The sequence below is a fragment of the Protopterus annectens genome, chromosome 1.part1 (assembly GCF_019279795.1).
Source record: "Protopterus annectens isolate FY-2018-M chromosome 1.part1, PAN1.0, whole genome shotgun sequence".
Lineage (NCBI taxonomy): Eukaryota > Metazoa > Chordata > Ceratodontiformes > Protopteridae > Protopterus > Protopterus annectens.
The window spans coordinates 1,242,846,122-1,242,859,911 of NC_056726.1; the positions used below are offsets into that span (position 1 = coordinate 1,242,846,122).

Here is a 13,790-nt window from a genome sequence, read left to right on the forward strand (position 1 = left end):
GCAGCTCACTTGAGACTGCAAGTATTCCGTGTGTTTTCATATCTAGATGACTGGCTCATTTCCAGTCTGACCAGGCATCAGTTGATAAGGGCAAATGACCAGGTCCTCCAGACTTGCTCTCTTCAGGGGATAACCATTAACTACAAGAAGTCCCAACTGGAACCGACTCATTCTAGAATTCATAGGAGCAGTTCTCAAGACAAACTCAACCATAGCCTCACTACCACCCTCAAGAGTTCAGACCATAAGATCTCAGGTCATAGGTAGGTGCTAGGCCATTGGCCCTATGGCCTATATGAGCCTAGCCAAAAGGTACCCTGGCTTTTGCCACCCAAGAAAATTATTTTCCTGTGCCACTGTCGAGCAGAGCCACAGAAGTGATCCCTGTGGTGAATTTCCTACCTCCGATCCAATCATCAAGATTTTTCTTGAAATATGCTAATGAGGAGCTTTGTTTGATATAGATAGGTAGTTTGTTCCAGAGTATGGGAAGTCTCTGGGACAGGAATCTATCCCTCCAGCATGTTCTGTTTATTGTGGTGACAAGGTTTAGGTCCCTAGAGTGTGTAGCTTGTAGGGATTGGGATTTCTTTAAGTGGAGCATGTCTAAAAGCTCTGGGTTTGACATAGCTTTGTGTGTTAGGCAGAGATCGCCTCTGAGTAGGCGATATGCGACGGAGTAAAGCTGCAAATTTTTGAGACTATCTGCATAGGGCATCTGTTTGAGGCCAGTAATCCTCTTTGTGAGGTATTTCTGTGGCCTTTCCAGTTATTGTAGATGTCTTGTGAGGTACATACCAAAGGGGGCATTGTACTCTATAATGGGTCTAATGAGTGACGAGTAGAGGGGAACAATGACCTCTTTTTTTTCTGGATGAGAAACCTTTTGTGATGAGGTGTGCCACGTAGAAGGATTTCCTGACCACTGTGGCGATGTGATTATCAAAGGAGAGACTACTATCCACCTGTGTCCCAATGTCTCTTATCACACTTTCAGTGTTAAGTAGACTACCGCCTTTGTGGTAGTTCATGGGTACAGAGTTTTTACCAAAAGGGATGACAATGCACTTTTTGGCATTGAGCTTGAGGCCATGGCTTTGTCACCAGGCATCTGTCTCAGCAAGGCCCTTTTGTAGGATGTCCACATCTTTTAGAGTTTTGATTATGGCTCCTAGTTTGCAGTCATTTGCGAACTTCGTTAGCCAAAGACCTTCTGTGTTGGCCTGTACTTCAGAAAAGTAGATACCAAACAGGAGAGGACCCAGGACTGAACCCTGTGGTACTCCACTTGTCACTGGTCGGAAGTTGGATTTGGAGTTTGCTACTTTCACAGTGTGGGTTCTGTCAGTGAGCCAGTTGGCAACCCATCTTGTGACATAGGGATTTATTCCTAGTTTAGTGAGTTTATCTATAATTCCAGAGTGGGGGATGGTGTCAAAAGCCTTGGCGAGAGCTAGATAGGCTGTGTAAACCACCTTACCCTCATCTACGGCTTTGATGACTGCTTCAAAGAAGTCAATCATGTTTAGGAGACATGATGTGCCTTTTACAAACCCGAACTGGGTGGGGTCCTGAGTCTGGAGATTACCGATGTCATTGTTTATAAGTTCCATGATGATTCGTTCCATAGCCTTGCAGACCAGGCTTGTTAGGCTAATGGGGCGGTAGATTCCGGGGTCTGTGGTGGCTCCCCCTTTGTGGAGTGGGATAACCGTCACTGTGCGCCATTCATTGGACACATAGCCTGAGGTGAGGCTATGACTGAACATGGTACTTGGGTGTGGGGTGCCAGTTCGTTCTGTAGTTCATGTAGAACACAGCCTGGGATGTTGTCAGATCCTGTGGATGCTGTGTTATTGGCTTTGGATAGTGTGTTTTTTACCTGTGCAGCCATGATTACAGGAACTTTGCATTCTTCTGGTATAGAGACGGACCCTTTAGGGGATGACAGGGGGGTAAAGTTAGCACTGAACCTATCTGCCAGGATGTTGGCAATATTAGTTGGTTCTGCATATTTAGTGCCATTGTTCTGTAACTCAGAGGAGATCTGAGTGTTGCCATTGAGATTCTTGAGATAGCTATAGAATGCTTTGTGGTTGTATTTAGAGTCAGTGGTGATTTTGTTTTCATAACTAGCATTGGAGGGATCTCAGCTTCTTACTCAGGCTGACCAGGGACTTTCTCCAATCATGGGATTTTACTCTTTTTTTTGCAACAGTTTCTTTCTTCTGTTGTAGAGTTTGTTTATGGCAGGGGACCACCAGATTGGCTTCCTTTTTTTTGGACTATAGCATCTTGGTTCTGTTAGGAATTGCACGATCCATGCACTTGTGCAAGTGCTTATAAAGTGCATTTGTGTAGGATTTAGCAATCATACCTCTATTGTCCGTCAGCATGGGTGTCGTGAAGTTTGCTACTTCTGTCTTAAGAAGCGTGAAGTTGGCTTTGGAGACATTTTTTACTGTGGTTTCCCTAATGGGGGTGGGGGAGGGATGTGGATGTCTACGGTGATTAGCTTGTGGCCGGATCTGACCAATGAGGAATTGACCTCTGGTGTGGAGCACCAGTTGCCCATGTTGGTAATAACCAGGTCTAGGATATTGCTGCCCCTGGTGGGGGTGTGAATAAGATGATCCAAGACATTGGAATTTATGAATTCCAGAAAACGTTGAGCACAAGAGTTGGTACATGAGTAGTTTTCCCAGTTAATGGTAGGGTAGTTGAAATTGCCCATTATTAGGGTTTTAGGTTGTACCCTAATATTTTCCAGTGTATCAAGAAATGAGGAGTGGGAATCCTGCGGCATGGTGGGGGATCTGTAGCAAGCTACAATTTGGATTGCAGTCTTGCCCAAAGTTAGTTGCACTTGGATAATCTCGGATGCATTATGCTGAGCAACTAGCCTGGAGGCTTGGATATCCTTAATGAATATGGACACGCCTCCGCCTTTAGTGTTTCGGTCCAGGTTAGGTGGCTGAAAGGTGTGTTATGAATTATAGCCTGGTAATGCAGGGGGTACTCTTTGGAGCCTTGAACCAGGTCTCTGTCACTGCACAGATGTTGATGTTCTCCATTTTAAGGAGCACCTCGAGTGAGTGCATTTTGAGGTTTAGACTTCTAGTATTGAGTAGCAGTACCCTCAGATTCTTCTTGCCCATACCTGTTACGGTGATGAATTTGTCATTTGAACCTTGCCTAAAAAGGCACTATAGGGGTGGATAGAGCCTTAGCCAGTGTCCAGAATCCCAGGGGCGGCAGGTACAGGCCATCTCTGGCAAAGCATCGTGGTTTGTCAATCATGTCATCCCAGGCAGACAGATACTGTATCCCCTTAGAATGACACCAGAAGCTTAGCCAATTGTTGAAGTCAATCATTTTGTCCTTGTACTGTGGTATCATTCTGGGTGATGGCAGGATGCTACTCAGGGCTAAGGTCATACCTGCCTGGGCTACAAGATCGGACAGCTCCTCCATGCCCCTTTTCATGTAGTCCAAGGAGGTACGTCTCAGGTCATTCACACCAACATGGACAATGACAGAGTCATATTTGTACTTGTTGTGGAGTGACCTGAGTGCATGCGTTATGTGGCGGATCCTGGCACCCAACAGGCAGCTGACAGTAACTTTCTCCTTGTTTAGCCTGGTGAGTGGAACATCAGTGTGCCTGTCACAAAGATGATCTGCAATACCAAGATTTCAGTCTGCCTGGTTCTTCAAGCTCTAGGGTCAGTGGCAGCAACAATAACCCTAGTGCCCTTACCCAGATTTTATATGACGATTCTCCAGTGGATGCTAACAATGCAATGGTTGATTCTTTCCTAACCTGTGTCAACTCGGGTATTAATCACGCAGACGTGTAAGAGAGAACTCAGGTGGTGGATGCAATCAGATTATGTTCTACAGGGCTATCCATTCATTCCCCCTCAACCCAAGGCCATAGTGACCGCTGACGCCTCCCAGCTGGGGTTGAGGGGCATTTTCTAGGGAGAACAGTCCAAGGCACTTGTCCTCCAAAGAGACCAACTTGCATATCAATGTCCTAGAGATGAGAACGGTGCTTTTAGCATTACAAGTCTTCCAAGATACTCGCTCTCTTTGGGGATGATTGCAGTTCAAATGGACAACTTGTCAATAGTTTCTTACATCAACAAACAGAGAGACCAGGTCTCACCCCTTGTGCCGAGAAGGTCTCAGAGTGTGGCAACAGGCGATCTCATCCAACCACTTTCTCATAGCAACACACATTCCAAGGAAGTCCAATGCGATTGCAGACAAACTGACCAGGTGAGTTCTTCTACCTCGCACATGGTACCTCAACAGCATCATCATGGAATTGATTTTCTGTCAGTGGGGTTAGCCTTACTGTGATCTTTTTGCTTCCCTCCCTAAACAACAAATGCAGCAGCTACTTTGCCCTAATCCCCCACAGGGGGAATCACTGAGGGATGCTGTACTTCATGGTTGGCCTCCCTGGCTACTCTATGCCTTTCCACCCATACCGCTAATTCCAAAATTCCTTCTATAAGCTGATATCTTGAAGTGCAAAGGTATCCTCGTTGCACCTTACTGGCCTAAATAAGTTTGGTTCCCCTTCCTTTGGCCTCACTTCTTCTCCAACCTTGGATTCTTGATCCGACTCCGGACATCCTGTCTCACCCGACAGGCATCCAAACATAACCAACCTTAGGCTGGCTGCCTGGCTTCTCTAGTTCCATTAATAGCCAGGCAACCTATGCTGCCTTCACGTGTTCGTCAGATAGTTTTATTTTTATTTATTTGCAGTTTAACTGGGAAAGTCCACTGGGCCATGTTGAGCCCGTTTTCAGTGGAGGCCCAAGGAGAAAAGCTCCTCAGTACGATAAGTAGCACATTCAACATAGAAATTAAGCAGATAGGTAGAACAACATTGCTAGAAAATGTGGTAATAAAGTTGTAATAACATTCAATACCAATAAAATTATATATATATATATATATATATATATATATATATATATATATATATATATATATATATATATATATATATATATATGCAATTATATACAAAGATAGTACATCATTCGTTCCCCAACAATAATTGGACTACTGAGACTGAAGGTGCACTTGACAATACAGTAGTAATGCATATAGAATTTATAGAAGAGACGCCACATAGAAAGCAGGGGGGAGTGTGTGTTGATTGAGATAGGTTTTCAAGGGGGCCGAGAGGAGGAAGTGTTCCAGGTGTAACTGAGGTAAATGTGGAGAGAAGTTTTGTCGTGGGCAGGATTTTGGATTGTTCTCATGGGTAATGGGAAAGCATTCCAGTTTTTGACTAAAGAGTAAGAGAAGTTGGCCTAGTGGCAGATTAGGCTTGTGAACCTGAAGAAGTTGCTGATCTCCCTATCTAAGGGACCTGTTTGGGAAGTAAAAGGAGAAGACAGAGAAGACAGAGCTGACGACAGGAAAGTCCGAAGGTTTACAGACATGTTTGTGAACAGTAGCAAGTTGCAGATAGTTAAATTAGTTTGGACGTTCGAGCCATTTTAGGAAGGGAATGGCAGTAACAGTGATGGGAGGAGTTTTGGAGTTTTTATGTATCGATATACATGCATATCTGCACATATTTATCTATGTACACATTTAATATATATATATATATATATATATATATATAAACACACATTCATACATACACACACACACACACACACATATATATATATATATATATATATATATATATATATATATATATATATATATATATATATGCACATGCATACATGTGCATGCATAAATTATATTATAAAATCTGCACACATTTTATACATTTCTACAATTCCCCATTCAGTGTTATGACAAAGCCAGAGCCTGTCTTGGCTAACAAAGGGCATAAAAAGAAACCAGTCCTCAATGGGACAACAGTGCATTTCAGGGCATGTTTTACACACACACACACACACACACACACACACACACACACACACACACACACACACACACACACACGACTGATTTGCCGGTATTCTTTCCTAAATTTACTAGCAAAGGTGAGTAAATATTACATTGATTGGATCTCCATAGACAATTATATTTCTACCTACACAGAGCAAAAGACATCAATTGTTTGTTTCGTTTGCAGAAGTAAAATTGGGAAAGCCAGTTGCCTAAATTATTCTATCGAGATGGCTAACCTATTGTATTTCATTTGTTTATAACAAATTGGACATTACTCTTCCAAAACCATTACAAGCCCATTCCACTGGATCCATGGCTACTTCCTCAGTGTTTCAGTCCAGAATGTCCATGGATGATGTATGTGCAGCAGCAACTTGGGTTACGCCCCATACGTTTGTTACTCATCACAAATTAGATCTGGTCTCCAAAGCATCATTTGGCTCAGTTGTGCTCAGGAATATCCCTTTCTTGCGTTCACCCTGGATTTTAGGTAGCACTGAACTCTGTCCCATCAGTTAAGGATAGAATGAAAATTAACATCAGATAAAGAAGTTATGTACTCACCATAATATTCCATCTGTGTTGTCCATTTTCATTCTTCCTTAACTCCCCTGTCCTTGATAACTTTTGGAAGAATGAGTAGTTACAAGATTTATCTGTCTTTTATATTCAGTTCCAGATATAGCCTTCTTCACTTTTGAATATGAATATTCTTTTCTACTAAGTCAGCAAACAAGATGTGAGGTACTTGGGGTTGGTGCATTGTGTATAAAGGAGAATCTTGAGAGTTTTTGGTTGCCAAGAGCTTAAGCAGTGGCCAAGTTGGATCCAAGAGATCAATTGGATCCGAACCCATCAGTTGTGTTGAGGAAGAATGAAAATGGACACCACAGATGGAACATTATGGCGAGTACATAACTTCTTTTTTCTTTTCTTTTATATAAATGTATGATTGCCTATGTGTTAAGTTATAATTCATTTAAAAAAAAAAGTGCAGGTGTATAGGTCTGAACCCCATAACAATGCAGCCAATCTCTGCAACTGTCTTCCTCTCCAAACAGCCCTAGCAGCAGCATTGAAAAACAGAATGACCGCTTTAGCTGCTGTTTGTAGGTTTATAGGTGTATAGCTAATGACCACCAGGGCCCTTAAAAGCGTAGCCATACAACCCAAATGTAACCCATAAATTTGATTTATATAGCTTCATAGGTGTAAGCTGTTTGGCTGTGGAGTACCAAAAATGAGCAGAGTAAGGGGTGCAGTATGTTCAGTTTTACTTGGGCCTCCTCTAATGGCACTGGCTCGATTGCAATTGCTAAAAACTATCAGGCCAGGGGACAGGCATCTGTAGTTGGCCATTATCCATTGCTATAATAAATTCATACAGTAGTGATGCTGTTTCCAAACATCTACTTTTATGGTGAGTATATTAACGTTAACTGTATTTTCCTTATGTAAGTAAAGCAGTTTTGGTTTTGAATACTAAAAGTGTGCTACAGTAACATTAATAGTCTATTTCTAATTCTAGCCCCCAGGTTTGCAGATTATATGAAGGATCAGCTATCGGAACTTATTGCCCACCAGGAGAGCCTCATAGGAGAGATGAGTTTTAAATGTACTACGTGTGAAAAGAGTTTTCCTGACCAGTTTACTTTTATCAAACATAAATTTAGAGAACACCGACAAATTCACAAAGCAGGGAGCTGTCAAACAACAGAGGTGCAGTATAAATCAGACCCCAATGAGAAATTGTTCACACGACTGAGTAGCCTCTCTTTCAATAAGCATTTGCTGCCTAAGCAAAACTTCAGCTCAAGTAATGTGGATAATTCAGCACAGAAAATGTTTGCATGTTGTGTTTGTGCCGAATGTTTTCCAGACAGATCCGGTCTTAGCAAACATCTGCTAACACACCCTGATCTTGAGGAGAAACCGTATAACTGTACTGAATGTGACAAAAGTTTTCTAAAGAAGCATTGTCTATTAAAACATGCAAGGGTGCATGCTGAAGAAGACTTGGAGAAATTAAAAACAGGCGACAGCCCTTTTCAGTGCTTCGAATGTGGAAAATGGTTCACAAGGAGATCAAAATTTAATGTACATAAAACCATTCATATGGACAGTATGCCTTACAAATGTTTTATTTGTGAAAAAGGTTTCATAACAAGAACAGAAATGAAGAAGCATAAATGGGTTCATGTTAAAGAGAAACCTTATAAATGTGCTAAATGTGGGAAGAGTTTTTCAGTCAGGTATACATTTATAAATCATAAACGGATGCATTCAGGTGAGAAGACAGCTGCATGTAGCATATGTGGGAAAAGTTATGTAACAGTGAAAGGTTTATTAAGTCATCTCAGGATTCATGCTGGAAAAGCACCACACAGCTGCAGGATTTGTGGGAAGTCGTTCCTGTTTAGGTCATATCTTGCTCAACATAGAAAGGTTCATAGAGGAGAAAAGCCATTTAAATGTACTGAGTGTGGCAAAAACTTTAGGGCAAAATGTGCATTAAAAAGTCATGAAAAGGCACACAGTGGAGAAATTACCCCAGCTGTGAAATATTTCATATGTACTGACTGTGGAAAGAGCTTCACATCGTATTGCAAACTGCTAATCCATAAAAAGAAACATACAGGTGGCATTAATGGTGCAGAAATTAGCACTTCTGGCTAACATCAAAGACTGAAGCAATACTAATTTCATGAACTTTAATCATACCCTGACTTAAGAATTTGTCCATTTCCATCATGGTATTAAAAACTGAAAAAATGTGGAGAAATTAAACCATGAGAAGCCGTTTGTTTGCTGCCTGTGAAAAAAGCTTGAGGCAGAACAGCTTCTCTTGTTACCTATGCATACGTAAAAGAGAGAGAAATCTTAAAAATGCACTGTGTACAAATACAGTTTTAGCTCTAAATCATGTCTGACTCAGCACCACTCTGGATGGTTACAGCTTAATTTGCAGAAACCAGCCATGTTTAAAGACCTCTCATCTACTTTTTGTGGATGATTTCAAATTGTGTAGTTCATCAGATGATGATATGAAAGTACTATTGCAAATGGTTAACTCTTTCTAGAATGACATTTGTTTTGATAAATATGCATAAACAACATTTATGAAAGGAAAGCTGCAGCACCAAGAAAGTATCAGCCTGGTACAGGAATGTGATATAAAGGAGATGAAGGGTTAGAAATAAAACATTAAAAAATGAGAACAAAGCTTTGTTAGGCATACTACAGAAGACTAAAGCTAATATACTGAAAATTACCTTTATATCTAAGAATAAAGTCAAAACTATAAATCAGTTTACTTGCTCTTCCTGTTCTAACTTACAGCTTTGGGTGTGACTGACTGGCCCAAACAGCATTGAATCAGTCGGACAAGAAAGCAAGAAAAATGTTTCAGGCGTATCAAATGGTATATAAAGTGAGTGCACACCAAGATTGTATATTCTTTGATCTGAAGACAGTATGGGCCACCTTGAAATTGACTACATTTATAAGTTTGCACTTGTGGAGCTACTTATATATTTGCTGACTTCATCAGATCCAAACGTAGATTCTAAAGCATGAAGAGAAGAAGTTTGAGGTGACACATTTTGGAGATGAGTGGGAATAGAAATCAAATCAAAATTAAATGAGAATCGAATCACAATTGAAAGTGCCAAAAAATAAAAAGAATTTAAAGAAAAAAAATGAGAAGGAAAAAAATGTCAAGCCCATAAATACAATGAAAAGTAAAGAAAACTCTAGAACAACTACATGTTGACCAAGAATTGACAGAAATGGTTGCGAAGAGATGAATTTAAGCCAAAAGAAGAAAGGCTAATAATGCAGACCCAAGCTAGTGGGCAATGTACACACTGATTCACAAAGCAGGTTGAACATGTGGGGAAAACAACTGGAAACAGTTGCACATGTCATTGCCAGGTACTCATGGCTGTGGAACTGTATACTGAAAGGCACAGTGATGTAGCAAGACTATTGCACTGGGGATTGGGCAAACATTACAATACAGAAGAAGAGAGAAGCATTAAATACATGAAGTGCAAGTGTTATTAACAGTGATGAAGTTTGGATCACATGGGATCACCCAGTACCAGTAGCTGAGAAAATAAATGTAAGTAAACCAGATATAATAACCCAACAAAAAATAATCACTGAAACTGCTACACCTATCAATTAGTGTCTTGTGTACAGAGAAAGATGGCCAAAAAATTCCAGGATTCACAAGCAGAAATGAGAACAATGTGGAAGAAAGATATCCAGTCAGTTCTAATAGTAGTAGTAGGAGTAACAGGGCTGATAAAAAATAATTTACAATCGTACTTAAATGTGTTACCAATACATGTAACGCCATATGAATTACAGAAGGAAGCAATTCTAGATACATTGTGGTGCAGAGAAGAGCACTCTTGGCTAACATCAAAGAGTGAAACAATACCAATTTTGTGAACTCTAATTTTACTCTGAGTTAGGAATGAGGCCTATTCCCATCATGGTATTAGAAACCAAAAGCATTTGGGGAAATTAAGAGGGTTTCCTTTTAAATGCATCGAATGTGGCAAGAGTTTCAAGTATAAATCATGTTCCATAGACATTACTGAAGAATTTATAGTAAAGAGAAAAAGTGTTAACTTTTGTTGTTTTACAAAATTTACACATAGACTAAAACAGTGCAGAATAGAACTTAAAATTTATTTATAAATTAAATTCACAAAAGGAAGCAGATATAAGAAGTTTATATGGATTACAAGCTTATTAAACATGGAGAAAGACTTGCCTGCTAGTAGCGAATTACATCTTTCTGCAAAAGTGATTTGTGATAATTTTTGTTTGTATAAACTAATATTAAATGAAGAGCTTGGGCAAATATGAGAAATCATTTCAGCAATGTAAAAATGATGAAGTTGGAATAAAATGATAAGAGATTCCATTAACTGGAAAAATGTATACCTCTGTTATTTTGTATACTGTCTGATATCCCACCATGAATAGCCATTGGTGTTTAGTTGTTCAGCATTGCTCTTAAACTTGTGATTTACTACTTTCATGCTGAGACTGGTGCCATAATGATTTCTATCCCCAGGTTATGTTTAATGCAGATGTCATGATGAGAGCCATGGTTTAACTGCATTATGGTTGATGCACGGACTGGCACAAAGGTTTAAATGAAGTTGGTGAATGACTCACCGTCTCAGGGGGAGGCATAGTCTGGACTTGCATTATTCTAATTGCTAGACAGCAGTCTCATGTAAGAAGCTATTCTTTGTGTGCAGTGAGATTTTCACCACATCAAATTATCCAGGTGCATTTTTTTCTTTTTTTTAATTGTCAAATTTAGAACATTTCACAGAAAGTCACATTCTCTTGACATTTATAGTCGACATTAGAGACAAAGCATAATTATATTCCATTGTAAAACATCACCAAACATAGTAGAAACAGTAGTTCTGTTTTGTAAAAGTCTATGATCCCCCTCCCCCCTTTAAAGACACAGATAGTTCTAGCTAACTACCTACACAAAGAAAATGCCCACAACATTGATGCAATACTAGACATTTATTAAAAGGAATCAACCAGATTATAAAAACACCTAACCTTGACCCAAAGTTCTTTAGCCCTCCTGGTGTACTTTAAGTGGCCAGCAAGCTATGCACCTCAGCCTGCATCCCTACTTGTAAAGTTTTTTCTCAAATCATTTTAAGGAAGATGCAGTTCTTGGGTAGTGTACCTCTCACCTCTCAGGCCACTTTCAGTGGGCATTGTCTGAGATTAACGCCTCTGGGTCCTATCTTCTGGAATATGGTTTACCTGAGGGGGCTGTATTTTAGCTTCTTCATTATAGGCTTTATACATACTACCATTTAGGGAGGTAATTTTTGGGAGAAGTATTTATTACCCTACCACTTAAGGAGAGGTATTTATTACCAGTCAAACACTGATGACTGTTACAGCTCTTCTTTTATCAGAGTTAATAACGGATTTACTGTCTCTTGTAGGACTTTTTGGGCTCCATCCTGCAACAGATTGTGCACAATCATTTAAAGCATAAGCAAACAAAAACTAAAGCCATGTTGATAAATGCAACCATCCCACATCATATCTTTTCTGTACTTCTGTCATTAATATTTATAGGGGAATAGCAGGATTTCATTTTGTGTGTCCATGATGAGTTGTTCTTGGACAACAGACTGACACTTGACCACGATACAGTCGTCATCTAACTTAGAGTTGATCCAGATCAAACATCTTCTTCCACCTGCAGACCAAAGTGGTTTAAGTTCTGGTTATTTCTTGATTAGACTACAATAACACTCTCTGCATTGGGCTTATGGTGAGTATTTTAGCACACCTGCAATCTGTGCATAATACTGCAGCAAGGTCATTGTTAGGAACATCCCAGACAAGTCCTGTACTTTTTCTGCAGGATTTGTATTAACTGCACACTGAAGTAAGATACATGTTTTAAAATACCAATTTTCATTCCATCTTCACAGCTAGAATATATCAAGCTACCCAACACAGGACAGTCACAGACTGACTCAGTACAGTGTCCTTCCGCCTTGCACAAGATTTTTTTATTAATTTTTTTATGTAACTTTTTTTAATTTCCTAAGTATTGGAGCTGCCTGATTCATATCTCATATTTCCAGTAGACACATTTTTGGTACCTTAGTTTTTCAATTTTAATTGTTTTTACTTATTCATGATTTCCTGCAGTTATGACTCATAAGTGTGACATCTGTTAATTTTTTTCTATTGCACTTTTTGTGCTTGTTTATGTAGTGCCTCGGAAAGTGAAATGTAAATAATTTTAAGTTAATAAAATTAAAGTAAATGTAATTTTTTAGGCCAGTTTACAAACTTATGATCTTGCTTCATGGTGGCCTCTGGCAACATAATCATACAGTGTAACATTAATCTGTCACAAGGGTCTATATCTGGTATTGGATTTTTACATAGTACTGGTTGGCATCAATCCTCATATGACTGCTTTGCTAACATGGCCTTTCCTTTATAATATAGTGACATGTCCATGCGCTACGTAGTTAATTGCCCACCATGAAAAAGGAATCATGTTGACATATTTTTCCTTAACAACAAAAACTCCAAAAATGTTTCACCGAAACAGGTCCTCCCTAAAATTAAGTATATCTGCTCCTATTTCACACAACAGTGGGGAAAAGGAAATTGTCCACTGATGGTGAAAGTGCTTTTGATGAAACATTTTCAAAATGACAGTCTTTGAAACGGCCATCGATCTACTGACAGGCTCCCACAAAAATAGAGCTTGCTACTGTATCTGATGACTTCTTTTTTATTCACAATACTCAGTTTTATGTATTTTTGTAAATTATTAGTCATGCACTAATGTCCAGTTTAATAACCTCCTCTTCTCTGTGGGTCTCGAACATTGCCAACATTTCAGTAAGCAGTTACCATATTTTTGCAAAAGGTGTGGATTCAGTGAAGCTACATTGCTTTGATTTGTTAACATGTGCAGTGCTACCTGTCACAAAAAAATCCAGACAGCTTCAGAAGAATGCTTCTTCTGGGTACCCACTCTTATGGCAAGAAACTTAATAAGTAACAAGCAGACAGCAGGTCTGTAAACTCCATGAGGTCTGTACTGCAGCTGAATTATTTAGACCATTGGTGTATCACATGAAGATGTCTTGACTGAAATCAATGTTGCAGTATTCCTAAAACATGATTTATCACCAGTGGTCTGGCCAGGGTACCAAAGCTTTACCTTCCCAGGATCATACATCTGATGTGTGACCTCCGCTCACAAGCATAGAGGTGATATAGGCAGATGTACAAGCATAATTTCTCAGACT

At 39.6% G+C, this 13,790-nt stretch overlaps 1 protein-coding gene across 4 annotated transcripts in view; it reads left to right on the top strand.

Annotated features, from left to right (window-relative positions):
- Nucleotides 1-10,899, top strand: part of LOC122809628 (gastrula zinc finger protein XlCGF26.1-like) — a 382,837-nt gene extending 371,938 nt beyond the window's left edge. For all 4 annotated transcript variants that reach the window (XM_044081268.1, XM_044081285.1, XM_044081276.1 and 1 more), the window contains one exon: nt 7,472-10,899. In XM_044081268.1, the coding sequence (XP_043937203.1) occupies nt 7,472-8,619 (1,148 nt within the window). In that variant the 3' untranslated portion in view covers nt 8,620-10,899. The remainder of the gene's footprint in view (nt 1-7,471) is intronic.
- Nucleotides 10,900-13,790: the final 2,891 nt, after the last annotated feature.